General features: G+C 44.6%; 2 protein-coding genes across 2 annotated transcripts; one reads left to right on the top strand and one right to left on the bottom strand.

Annotated features, from left to right (window-relative positions):
• Positions 1-533: 533 nt before the first annotated feature.
• Positions 534-10,291, top strand: LOC135238948 (arginine/serine-rich coiled-coil protein 2-like). Its single transcript, XM_064307148.1, has 10 exons — positions 534-691; positions 1,495-1,591; positions 2,543-2,583; positions 3,964-4,139; positions 4,749-4,901; positions 6,184-6,306; positions 6,479-6,556; positions 7,381-7,639; positions 8,078-8,167; positions 9,205-10,291. Exons 1-10 carry the CDS (start codon positions 686-688, stop codon positions 9,388-9,390), a joined length of 1,209 nt encoding a protein of 402 aa, XP_064163218.1. The 5' UTR covers positions 534-685; the 3' UTR covers positions 9,391-10,291.
• A 223-nt stretch (positions 10,292-10,514) lies between these two features.
• On the bottom strand, positions 10,515-13,106 carry si:ch211-110p13.9 (uncharacterized protein LOC562347 homolog). The gene is made up of 4 exons (XM_064307147.1): positions 12,464-13,106; positions 12,155-12,284; positions 11,940-12,073; positions 10,515-11,519 (listed from the first exon to the last, which is right to left on the bottom strand). The coding sequence occupies exons 1-4, from the start codon at positions 12,584-12,586 to the stop codon at positions 10,689-10,691; spliced, it is 1,218 nt and encodes a 405-aa protein (XP_064163217.1). The 5' UTR covers positions 12,587-13,106; the 3' UTR covers positions 10,515-10,688.
• Between the last annotated feature and the right edge of the window lie 60 nt (positions 13,107-13,166).

Below are 13,166 nucleotides of genomic sequence, written 5' to 3'. Positions count from 1 at the left end.
TTTATTTATTTATTTTTACCTTGAACCTTACTTTCTATAAAGCCAAAATATCCCTGTTGGATAAGTGTATCCTTGAAAAGTGCATTTAATTTTGTGCAACATGGTATTACATTTATATGCAAGTCACCTTGCGGGATTTAATCATTTATTAACTTGTTTCCTCTGTCATTTTTTTACTGTACTAAAAAAAAAAGACCAAGGCTCTACCTAGTTAATTTAGAAATCAAGTAGGCTTATAGTCCCAGAATCTCTTGCAATTCCCCGACAGACCTCTCTACAACCAAAGATGATTGGTGAGTAAAGAAACCCAAGTTGCTGAACTTTGTATTCGTGCGGATTACAACAGAGGATGCAGTCCCAGCAGAGTTTATCGTGACATCCCTACATAGAAGGTGCTTAAGAAATTGTACTCCTGGAAGAGAGCATTTGGTATTATTGGAGAACGTCTTATTTCTGTGGAAGAAGTTCCGGGATTTCGTTTTTTTTTAAGCCAGAATAAGAGTTCCGGTAAGGCAATATTCTCCACAGCACATTCAACATACAGCATGAGGTAGCTTTTTTCTGTAGCTACGTAGTTCCTGATCTTGGTACGTCGTAGAATCTTTGCAGTTGCTTTATGTGTGGTCATTGGCAAAAGTGGAGCCACTGAAAAGTCATGCAATTCTGAATTCTGTAAACATCTGATATGGCGGTAAGAATTATATCAATTCTTCGTTTAAGACTCATGCCTAAAGTTTATCATTTATTTAGTTTTTACTGCAGAAAGATGAATCAACACAAGCAAATTTAAGATGGCGCCATGGTGGAATTATGTAGCTAACGTAGGCTAGCTAGCTATCCCACCAGCTTGCTTTATGTATTTAAGTGAGTGGTTTAACGTTAGCTACAAAAATGGGGAAGGTATGGCTGGCTAAAGCCTGAAATTAGCTGATATTCACTTATAAAAACACTATACATTAAGTTGTCCAGTGGAGAAATTCTTAACTCTAATAAAGACAACATTACAGAATTGCATTGTAGCTAGCTAGCTAATCACTGTGAAATGTAAACTGCAAACGCTTACCGACAATTTCCGGTCGTCATTCCTGCTAGATGGCTAACTTTTCCTGAGAAACATCACTTCATTTTCGAACGTTAGTAGCTAGTGATATAACTTATTAGTCCGTTTGCAAGGAGCATAGTTAACCTTACACGGGTAGCTAATAACACTAAAGTTCCTTACGGTGGTGAATGCATGCTTACGCGTAATCGGTTATTGGCTAACTTAATCTTCGGTGATGCATAGTTCGGATGATAACACTTGGTTAGCTAAGTGCGTTTAGCCAGCAAATAACAATCTACTTAGCAGGTTTCTCTCATAGCTAAGTTAATATGTAATGTAGCTATGAATTGGCTGAAGAATTTTATCAACGAATCCTTGAATTTTGCCTGTACGCCTTTTGTGTGTTTGGCTTGCTTTCCTTGTCAATGAATTATTTCCCAAACACTGTCCAGACTTATAAAAGAACGGAGGGAATGGACTCATCAAAATCGCCAAGAAGTTCTAAATCTCATCATTCAAGATCACGATCACGATCCAGAGACCGGAAACGTAAGTCAGATTAAACAGCCACACTTGCGATCCTGGGAGACGTATGGTGTCAACGTATTGATCTTAACCATGGGTGCATAGGTATCTCCGGTCCTGGAGAGGGTGGTCTGTGTGCTTTTGTGTTCCAACCTATTAGCCTTGCTTAGCTAATTTTAGATTTCTGGCGGCTCTAGAAACTGTTCGGGCTCACTCTGTGCTTAAGCAAAATGAGCACAATAAAATATTTAGGATACACTTTCAGTTTCCTGCTGTTGCGGGTGCTTACACAAATGTCAGATCTAGATATGGTTGAGCTAGTCTAATTTAAATAATTAAGAGCAGAAGTTGCCACAAAATCCTGAAACGGATAGCCCTTGTTGTGTACACCTGATATAAAACTTTCATTTCTCTGATTGAACTTGTAAGATAGAAGTTAATGATTACAATAACTGTGTGACTTATCATAATATAGTAGCTAACTGCCTCGATTTGTGATTTTTGAACCACCCTGAGAATATAAATGAATACCACCTTGTTGTCAAAGAAGATTTGTCAATCAACAGTGGTCTTTCTTAGTGTTTCCGCATTAGTGATTCATTTTTAGTATCAATTCTTTGCCATTTGTTGCTGCGTTTGATTTTAATTTAGAAGGGCTGCTTCTTTTTTCAGTTGTGTAGTTTCCGATTGATAGTTCTAGCATTAGTTCAACAGTTTCTGGAATATTCTTACTTTCACATTGCATGGCTAAACATTTGTTTGAGGGCTTGTAAGCTTGTCTTGAAGCTCTTGTCTGGAAAGTTCTGCCAGAACACACATTAAAAGTTTGCTTGGCTTTGACAAATGACTGTGTTTGTTTTTTTGTGTCTTTTGAAACTCTTTGTGATAGGTTTATTTTGATGTCTGAAATGAAAATGTCTGAAACAAGGTTTTTGAGGAAGTCTTGTGAATGTGTTTCTTTCGTTTTGTGGTTAGGTGACAAGAAACACAGACAAAGTCGGAGCAGGAGCAAAGAGGTAAATAGTTTAAAATTACTGCAGTAAGACCTTTAAAATGATAATTATAATCAAAATACAATTTGAACCAATGAGGTGTAGCTCGTAGGAAATAATAAGAACAGATACTTCTGGCCTTTATAAGGAGCATGGTTCCACTGTATATTTCCCCCCTCTGTGCAAGAGCACAATTCATTGGGATATCTATTTTTAACAGTAAATGTACAAATGAATGATATTGACATATGCATGTCCTGGAGGATCATGAATTTGTGTTTAGATCCCATGATAACAACTGTATTTTAAGGCATGTTTGAAATGCCATTGCATGAAGAGATGCTCTGAACTGTTTCACAGCTAGGTAGCCATTCAAACTCAAACGTGCCCTGTTTTTGAATGTGTTCACTTCTTGCTCTTCAACTCTGAGCAATACTTTTCTGGTTATTTGAAGCTGTTTGCTAATCCTGCCCCACCATGTTGATTTGAAGTGCAAATCAAATTTTCTTGGTACGACCTGAACATCGGAACTGTTTGATGTGAGAGGGTAATGGAGGTACATTACTCTTCCTGTAAAGGGAGGAGCATGAAGCCTGATTATGTGGGCGCACACTGTGTATTTGTGGGTTTTTACATTCTTTTATTATTTTAATTGTTTTGTTGTTATTTCAGTAGGGTACATGACATTTGTTTTTCTGTCTGATGCCATTTCAAATGGACCTTTCTGTAAAGAGCTTTGAGTATTGTGGAAAGCACCTGACGAATTAAACTTATTGTAATTATTATTATTATTTATACTGAATGAAAATCTGGGGAAGATATACAAATTAATGGACAAATGATCTAGCACTTTATAGTCAACAAACTCAAATTATTTCACCTGTTACAAATTAAAAACTTTGTTCAAAATCTACCAGCTGTTGGTGGTTGTTGATGAAGCCAGTGTAGTAGTATAATGGTTAGGGAACTGGGTTTTAACCCAAAGGTTGAAGGGTCAATTCCCAGGTAGGACGCTGCCATTGTACCCTCGAGCAAGCTTCTAACCTTGCTTCATTATATAGCTAGTTGTTTAAATTGATGCTGTGTAAAAATATAACTTGTGTTAAGTTGCTCTGGAGTCTACTAAACGTGTATTTGCTCTATCCTGAAAGAAAAAAACAGTCTTCCATTTTGACTACACTGAGTGTTAAAACCGAGTGCTTAGTGTCTGTAATGGCATTGTTTCCATTTACCCACTTATTGCTGAACTGCACTTGGTTTGCACAGGTTGTGCAGTATTGGTGAGAGGGTTCTCTTTCTCAGAAGTTGCTGAAGTCTACATGCTTTGGCGGACATTTTAAGGCCTCACACTAACTCTCTTTGTCGTACTATTTTCCTGAAAGAGACAAATTCTTCTCAAAACAGGGTCGGAGGAAGGACTCGGACGACAGACCCTCCAAATCGCGGAAGCCGGAGGAGAGGCAGGAGCAGACGGAGCGGGCTAAGGAGCGGCTTTCCGAGAGCGGAGACGAGCGACATCGGCGGAAAGGCGGAGCCTCGACACGACGCAGGAGCCGCTCCAGGTCACGCTCCCGGGAAAGGTGAGGTGACCCCTCTCCCACCTGGGCAAAGCCCACTGACACCAGTGTGTTCAGGCACGGGATTTTAGTCGATTAATCAGGCAGTGCTGGTTTTGAGACCATGAATATCTCAAAAGTAGGCAGAGGGTTTGGATAAGCTGAAAAAAATCTTTATTTCCTGATGAATATGGAAAAATCATGAAAAGTCCCCTTCTAACTTTCACAGATATATAGTGTGGTTCAGTCTGCATAATGTTGTGGCCTGAAATCACAATGTGTGGAAACTTTATGAGTGGATGGTTATTATTTTATAAATATATGTTTCAGCAAGATGGAGATGATATTCAGATGATACTCATAAAGGCGGTTAAAATGTAAGTGATCAAATTTTAAGACGCAGTTTAATGTTATTTTATGTATTAATGGGAATTGCAGTTTGAGGCTCCTTGAATACTCCCCACACATTCTGAAACCCCAGCAGCACATTTGTTCTTCACACCCTGCTGGGGTGCTGAACATGCAGATATCACAACCTTTAACGCAATCTGAACTGGCTCGCATGGAGTCCTGCGCAGTCCTGCATCACAGAAAGAGTTCTGATGAACGTGTGTGCCCGCGGTTGGATTACAGACACCATCGCAGCAGGAGCAGGGACCGCAAGCGGTCGCGTTCCCGTAGCCGGGAGCGGCGTTCCCGAAGCCGTGACAGGAAGCGGCGGGCGCGGTCCCGCTCCAGGTCCCGCTCCAAACACAGACACAGGAGTCGAAGCCGAAGCAAGAGCAGGTGAGTGCATCTTTGCCTGTAGTGGACCTGCTCAGGGAGAACAACATGGCGGAAGCTTCACCAATCACAGAGTACATTACTACCAATGATTGGAGCAATGCCAGCCGTGATTGGTGGTTACTTTTTAATTACTTCCTGGATAATACCTGGCCGTAAATTTTCCACCTGTCTCTGTCGGTGTTGTTCTGTAGAACCAATCTGCAAGACAGGGCACGCAAAAATGCCATACACTCCAGGCCTAACCCCCAAGGGGAAAAATTTGGCTGAATTTCCATTGGAAATCAATGAAGTGGTCAGTTATAGGTCTTTAAATTAGGACAAAATCATGTAATGTATTAAAAACATTGCAATTTTCAAAATGACAAAAAGCTGCTGAGTTTCTTACTGCACGGCAAACAGATTTAAAAACACGGATTTGCACTTTTATTTATTACCAAGAAGCCTGTGGTTAGCAACAGTTAATGGCACTAGTCCACAAAATGACATTGTTACAATTGCTTCTGCAATTAGTTAATGTTCCCTGTGAATCCATTCATGGTTGGATCATGGTTGGCTAGCTAATGTTAGTCGGCTTTTCACGGTCCTGGATCATAATGTAGTTGGTGGTTCCTTACCGGATGGTTCAATAAGATGGAAGATGATGTCAGGGAATCATACCTCAGGCCACTGAGTTGGATCATTTGTTCACTCTGTAACCACATAAAGACAGCCCTCGGGTCCTGTTTGGTTTATTTTGTTAAAGTACCTATGCTGGACGTTAGGAAACAATGATTCAGTGGAATTTTTCTGACATTACTATAAAATAGCAATGATAGCTAGCTTGATCTCCGATGGGTCCCTATTCAGAACAGGGACAGACGGGGGATTGTTTTCTCCCTCGATGGCTCTGCCTGTGTGCCCATGATGCCTTACTGACTTGATCTATTTTCCTGATCTATTGTCCTCTGTGATTGGTGGAGCTCCCTTCTGTTTTCTGCTGGTAAGGTGACATCACAACTGTTTTATCCCCATTTATTAGCCAATTACTTGGGTTGTGAAATGCTTGCGAATATTGCCCCGTATTTCTGAAAATCCTCTTCAGTTCACTCTCATACAATTGTACAATATAATTTCCCCATTGAATCATTTTTGGGGAGTGGTGGGGAAAGGGGAGAGAAGCCAGTCCATACATTTGAGGGGGTTAATTCCAGACTCTGGCAGCCCGGGGGGTCTCCCTCAGCAGCGTGTCTGAGTGGCGGTTGCGAGGGTGAGGCGCTGAGCGCTCTGCTCTGCTCCCCCGCAGGGAAAGGAGGAAACGGAGCGAGAGGCCCCGAGCATACAGCAGGAGCCGCAGTAGGTCAGTGAGCCCCCTGGTTTTCCAGGGCAGAAACACCGCTATGGACGCCCAGGAGGCCTTAGCCAGAAGGTACTGCAGCTGCTTTAATGAACCGTGAGGCCGAAACTTATTTCTCTCTCTTCACCCGTGGGTACAGTACAGTGTTCGCCCGTCCGGATGTGCGGATCCAGCCGCTCTTTCTTAACCCTTCTGTCCCCCCCCCCCCCCTCCCTCCCCGATCCCTTACCCTTTTCTTCACAAGATTGGAAAGAGCAAAGAAGCTCCAGGAACAGAAGGAGAAGGAGATGTTGGAGGTGCAGAAACGGAGAGCTTGTCGATAGTGAGAAGGACGTGTCTGGTATGGTGCATACCAGCTGAAATATGTCAAGTGGTAGTGGCGTCTGTCTGCCGTATTTTAGGCATCAGCTGAACATAGTCAGAGTGGCCTTTCCCCATCTTTAATCTCACACATTACCACCCCCGTCTTAGTGTACACTTAGTGTAAGACTTTTACTTTTCAGATCGACTAATTTTTATTGCAGAAAACGGTCTCAAAGACACTTTCCGGGGTAGCAGAAAAATAGCAAAAACCAGGCCTGAACCCTAAAATAGCAAGTACATGAGGTAAAAAAACAAAAAAAAAAACCTCAGAAAAACCCTCAAACATCTGATGAGAAACTCCCCAATGGGAAAAAATCTCAGGAGGAACCCAGCTATAGAGGGGGAGCCCATCCTCCACTGGGTAGCCTGGTGTAAAGTAGCAGTAGAATGGATGTAACAGAAATGTGATAAGGGATCTTTCACAGCAAATAAAATGGGTTGAGCAGGGTACAGTTGAGGTTTTTTTTTTACTGTGAATGTGTCTATGATAGTGAACTAATCCGGCTAATTGGTCATTTCAGGCTGTGTCAGCAGTCTGGCGGTGCCTGGCAACCTCCCGGTGCCTGGAAATCTCCCTGTGCCTGGCAATCTCCAGGTGCCCAGCAATCTCCAGGTACCTGCCGGTGTACCAGGACCCGGCAATCTCCAGATGCCCAACAATCTCCAGATGCCCAGCAATATCCAGATGCCGGGCAATCTCCAGATGCCCAACACTCTCCATATGCCCAACAATCTCCAGATGCCCGGCAATCTCCAGATGCCCGGCGGTATGGCGATGCCCAGCGGTATGGCGATGTGCGACGCTGCCGCCACGGTGGCGGCGGGAAGCTCCATCCTGAACATGGCGGCTTTTCTGGCCGCGGGTACGCCGGTGGCGCCCCACATCGCCATGGCGGCTCAGATGGCGGCCCTGCAGGCCAAAGCGCTGGCGGAGACGGGCGCGGCCGTGCCCAGCTTCTATAACCCCTCTGCCGTCAACGCTGTCAAGTTGGCGGAACAGGACAAGAAGAGGAAGATGCTTTGGCAGGGCAAGAAGGAAGGGGTGAGGCGCTCCACATGAGACCGCTGCTCAAAAATATATGGCAGAAAGCCTACACACATCTGTCATAAGCAAGACATAACACTCGTCATAACAGCATCTGTTTTCCAAAACCAATTGAAAGTGGCAAGTTCAAAATGATCACTGCATAGAGACAGTGTTATGACATTGGGCATATAAATAATATATGGTTATTACTGGTCCCGGGACCTGTTATGTAGGCTTTTATGGTGTATAGGTTCAAGTCAGGTGTATCATATTGATAACTTCACAAAGCCTGTTTTTCAGAAAGAGGTTAGTGAGACGATTCTGCCTGCATTAGAACAATGTGGGTAGCATTTGAAAGCTTTGAAATGGGACTAAACTATTTGATTTACTCAGAACTCTTTGTGATGCAGAATGACTTGTACAAAAAATGATTTGAAATGAATTCTGTTTCAGGACAAGTCACAGACAGCTGAGTTGTGGGAGAAACTCAGCTTCGGAAACAAGGACCAAAATACTAAATTCCGCAAGTTGATGGGCATTAAAGTGAGTTTGCGCTTTTGGAGACATTCTCTTTTTTCATATATTATTTAACAAACTGCAAAAAAATCTGTACAGGCATCTATATTTTTCACAAGTTGCTGCAAAATGTAACCCTGCTTGAGACCAGCATGTTATGCTCTTATAGTTCTAACTTTGGACGTGCATTAGGACCAGCTAAGGAACCCTGTTTTACTGAGGCTAAATTAGTATGTAGCATAAACTCTGCCCACAATGTAATATTGCCACGGCTGGGACTCAGAAGCCCACGTTTTGTCTGAAATGCAACTAAATGCCATGTTGCAGTAATGTTATTATATAGCCAAGCCCTAGTTCGAATTCATATTATTTAAACTACTGTAATCTGAATGGTTTTGCTGACAGTAGCAGTGCATCACTGCCAGTAGCAGTGACTATACACGTGGCTCACTATGACCTATCAATGCTTAAGTCTTTGCCAGGAGGTAGGAAGCAACTGCTAGAGTAAATATACACACACACACACAGTTTTAATTAGTGCTGTATTTAAACTGTGTGGAATGCTAGTGACGGCATGTGCTCCTGTTAGCTGTGACCTCTAAATGTGCGTGCTCCTGCTAGCTGTGACCTCTAAACACGCGCGCTCCAGCTAGCTGTGACCTCTAAACACGCGCTCTGGGTAGCTGTGACCTCTAAATGCACACGCTCCTGCTAGCTCTGACCTCTAAACGCGCGTACTCCTGCTCGCAGTGACCTCTAAACACGCACGATGTTGATAGCTGTGACCTAAACGCACGCGCTCCTGCTAGCTCTGACCTCTAAACGCGCATGCTCCTGCTAGCTCTGACCTCTAAATGCGCGTACTCCTGCTAGCCGTGACCTCTAAACACGCGTGCTCCTGCTAGTTGTGACCTGTAAGCGCGCACTCCTGCTAGCTGTGACCTCTAAACGCGCACAGTCCTGCTAGTTGTGACCAGTAAGTGCGCACTCCTGCTAGCTGTGACCTTTAAACGCGCGCTCCTGCTAGCTGTGACCTCTAAACGCGCTCGCCATCTTTGTGCCAGGAGGAGGGCGGCGAAGCCGCGGGCCTGATGGACGAGGAGAGCCTGAAGACCCTGAGGCAGCAGGAGGAGATGTTCCGGAACCTGGACGTGCAGTACGAGATGGCCCGGTCACAGACGCACACTCAGCGGGGCATGGGACTGGGCTTTTCCTCTTCCTTCGCCTCGCGGGGGATGGACACGTTATGAGCCGCCGCCGCCACTGCCCTCGCCCACTCCCCGCACACTCTCGTCCCCTCTCTCTCTCTCTGCGTAGCTTCACCACAGTGCTGAAAAGTGTTCCAAGAGCTGTTTTTATTTTTTTTGTTGTAGTCGACAAGCTTGCATGGATGTTGCACTGAGTATAATTTATTAAGAGAAAAAAAAAACAAAAACAAAGCATTTGTACATTACTTTTTGTAGATAGTGGAGTGCTAACCATAACTGGATTCTGTATGTCATCAGAATTACGCAGGGTGTTTAAACGGACGTGGAGGGGGAGAGGGCAGCCTGGGGAAATTACATTACAGTTAAACCCCTCCCCCATTATTGTACACTATTGTTTCCTTTTTTTGAACACCTGGCTTTTAAATGGTGGAATTATACATTAATTGCCAGGACAATAGAGGATAATTAAAAAATACTCCAATGTACTGACAGAGACTGATGCAGAACTGCAGAAAACTGTGTACACGATCGCTGTGTTCATTTTGCAGAAGATCGTGGGTTGTGTAACTTGTAATACCACTGTTAGTAATCTTACCTTTATGTGGTCAATGAAAAACACAAACTGACAACAATAATTTGCTATGTATATTTATGTTCACATAATGAACACAATCACAAATCTGTTTATAATGGCCAAGAATCAAACCAGCGGCTGTCACGACCCGGCTATGATCAGTGTTGTCCATTTAAACAAACCCGTTTACGCTTATTGGAATTTTGTTTCCTGGAATTGTATTGAACGTTGGTGTACTGTAATCGGATTAGAGGAAACCCTGGTTAAACTCCAATGTGTCGAACTGATCTTATTTTCTGAAAGCTATTCTCCTCTGACGTGGCTTTTAGAACAGCCAATAAATGGTACAATTAAAGGGCTTTTCTCACAGAGCTTTTGTAATGTGAAGTGAAGAGCAACATGTCAAGCCTTAAAGTTCTCTCACGGAAGTGATATCTAACCCTTAGCCAAGCAGGTTTTTTGGGGCATTTTCTCATTAGACTAATTTCAGCAGCCATACAGTTCTGCAAAAATGAGCGGAACAATGTTTCCTCTCTGCTTGGGTGAATTCATACTCTGCTGTGCTGGACTGCTGGTTTTTGGGTTTTAAAAAAAATCTGCAGCCAATTTGGGTCTTGGAAACAGGGTGTGATGAGTCTTCAGCCAAACTGAGCAAGCACTCTGGCTAACAAACTGGTTACCTGCGTCACTTGAGCGCTGAAACGCACGCACAAAAAAACCCAGCAGAAGCTGCAGTCCTCTAGGACCGGAGTTGGAGTTCCCTGCTCTACTTGCATATGAGGCTGGAGTAGAGGACGTGCGCCACGCCGGTGATGAGGTTGTGGTTGGCGAACTCCAGGATGAGGAGCAGGATGGGATACTCGCTCTGGCGCTTCCACAGGGCCGAGGCCTCGTCCAGGCCCATCCAGCTGAGCAGCAGTACCCTCATGGCCTCGGGGAACAGCTCCCCCGCCAGCTCCTCGGCCGGCGGCAGGTCCGTGATGCGCTCGATGTGCCGCACCTTGAAGCCCTCCACCTGCCGGCTGATGCAGGCGTTGGCGGCGTGGAACTGCCGGCCCAGCCAGCCGCCAACGGCCCGGAGCAGGGGGCTGGAGTAGACGGAGTCCCCTGCCCCGGGACCTGGCCCCTGGGTCCGCAGGAGCCCCGACACCGCGTCGGCCAGCGCCTCCTCATCCAGGCCCTGTGCCACAAATCTCTCCGCGTGGTCCATCAGAAGGAGGATGGCCTCCTGCTGTTCCTTCCCTAAGTGGAGTTCGGAGTCATTCAAAGCCTTCTCCAAGCTTGCGAGTTTTTTGAAGACGAGGCGGAGGTGGTCCGGCCGAACGGCCGAGTCGCCGTCGGCAGGGCAGCAGTAGTCATGGTCGGCGGTGGACTTGCCGTCGGTAGGGGGCGTGTCCTCCTCGCGGGCTGCATCGGGCACCTCTGCCGGCTGAGGTAAATCCAGACGTGTCCCTTTGGTGATCTGAGATCTCAGCTTGTGAAGCGTTTCTCTGTCGTACATCGCTACAATCTCTTCGGGCTGAGGGGCGTCCAGTTGGGTGCTCAGGTCATAGCACACGTTCAGGGGGCCGTCGTTTATTCGCGACTTCCATAGCTCCTGTAGGACGTGAGAGAAAAACGGTTGAAATAAGTTAATGGGTGCTGGGTGAACGGTACGGGTAATGGCTAAATAAGTAGGCCTGAGTGTGGCCTTTGTCATTGAGTGAAGCTGCTGGGTGGGGATAGGATTTTGACTTTCCTGGATCTTTTCTAAGATAATAAAACAAAGATATTTGTGATGTATCCTAACTGGTAGAAAATGGAGAGGAGGTCCACCAATCACTGAGTATGTTGATACAATCAATAGAACAATGCTGATGGTCTCTGGTGGATGCTTTCAGGCTAATACCCACAGGGAGTCTAGGCTGACATTCACCAGCCTCTTAACTACTAGCAAGCTAGATGTACAAATAGTTATTGTACATATATGTATCTGAAATGTTGGCAGGTTCCAACATGCAGCAAGACTGGGTGTTACCTGAAATGACTCCAGCACAAAGAGTTGCTCTTGTTTGTTGTACAGTTCAAAGGCCACCCTAAAGAGACCTTGGATGCTGTAGAACCACAGACTGCTGCTGGCTGTGGGAAGCCTCAGTCCGTGAAACCGGAATTCTGTGGAGGCACAACACACTGGAGGTAGAGTTCAGAAGCCCATGTGTTCATTCATTATGAATGATCTAAGTTATGCCTTACCTGAGGAAAACGCAAGCTTTGTTGCCAACCCTTTTTTGGCAAACTTGGCATGGTATCTCGGATGATTCTCTGTCCTAATAGCGGTTTTTGAGAACAGGTCGGCACCCAGAAAAAGAGGTACCATAGTCTCCTGAAATAAGATCAAACACTTGTGTAAGTTTTATGACCAGTGGTGTGGTATGTCCTGAAATAATTGTTCAAATTATAATCTGTAACTGATCCCATGTAACAATTCAGGACACTGTCGAGGTAGGTTAATTTACAACCGATAGTTCAGGTTTTCCAAGAAACTTTAATGAAGGTACAAACCTCAGCACTGCCACTGTCGCAAATTTTGAACGAGCTGGAACCAGCAAGGTACAAGAAACGAATTCTTCTCTCGCCGCTTTCCCAATGAGGTAGATATACAGAAGTCATCTTTGGCGTTGACATGCTTAGACTGGGCTAGCCTTGCAGCTGACACGTAACGTTGGTACCAAATTACAGGTGGTGCCTGCATATGTCACACCACTTTCCGAACATGTTCATTAAAACCTGTTAAATGTGTGTTAAGTTACTATTTGTTAGCTGTGTGTTAGGTATTGAGAAAAATATTAGCTAGACTACATTTTCTGTTAGCAACATAGCAAGCCAACAAGCTAACATTTGTACACGAACAGACTTGGTAACTAGCTAGCTACACTGAGCAGCACTACACAGTGCTAGCTAGCTAACTTTCCCGGCATATTACCGATTTTAGAAATTACATCAGGCTAGCTAACGTTGCATGTAGAGCCAAAATATGTTCAAGTCAAACGAAGACAAATAAAACATAAATCGTACAACATAACAGTGCATAACTATAAACGTTAGATTATCTTGTAAACTCATAAGGCACCACTGTTGGCATTACGAGAGGGTGGGCATGATAACTCCAGTTGAAATCTCTCAACCAATCCTTGATTTCTCTTGGTTACCTCCGACCCTGTGAACTATGACCTCAACGCTGTCAAGTACGGGAAGTGACTTTTCG

The sequence above is a fragment of the Anguilla rostrata genome, chromosome 14, assembly GCF_018555375.3.
Source record: "Anguilla rostrata isolate EN2019 chromosome 14, ASM1855537v3, whole genome shotgun sequence".
Taxonomy (NCBI): domain Eukaryota; kingdom Metazoa; phylum Chordata; class Actinopteri; order Anguilliformes; family Anguillidae; genus Anguilla; species Anguilla rostrata.
Note: the sequence above shows the minus strand (reverse complement) of the source record. Positions and strands in the feature narration are given on the sequence as shown.

What these genes read in the sequence shown, in the direction of transcription:
- LOC135238948 (XM_064307148.1), top strand. An exon ending in ACGATCCAGAGACCGGAAAC is followed by an intron (nt 1,592 to 2,542) that starts GTAAGTCAGATT and finishes TTTTGTGGTTAG; the next exon opens with GTGACAAGAAACACAGACAA. An exon ending in AAACGGAGAGCTTGTCGATA is followed by an intron (nt 6,557 to 7,380) that starts GTGAGAAGGACG and finishes GGCGATGCCCAG; the next exon opens with CGGTATGGCGATGTGCGACG.
- si:ch211-110p13.9 (XM_064307147.1), bottom strand. Translation starts at nt 12,586, where the DNA reads ATGTCAACGCCAAAGATGACTTCTGTATATCTACCTCATTGGGAAAGC. An exon ending in GCGACAGTGGCAGTGCTGAG is followed by an intron (nt 12,285 to 12,463) that starts GTTTGTACCTTC and finishes ATCTTATTTCAG; the next exon opens with GAGACTATGGTACCTCTTTT. An exon ending in TTGTGCTGGAGTCATTTCAG is followed by an intron (nt 11,520 to 11,939) that starts GTAACACCCAGT and finishes CACGTCCTACAG; the next exon opens with GAGCTATGGAAGTCGCGAAT.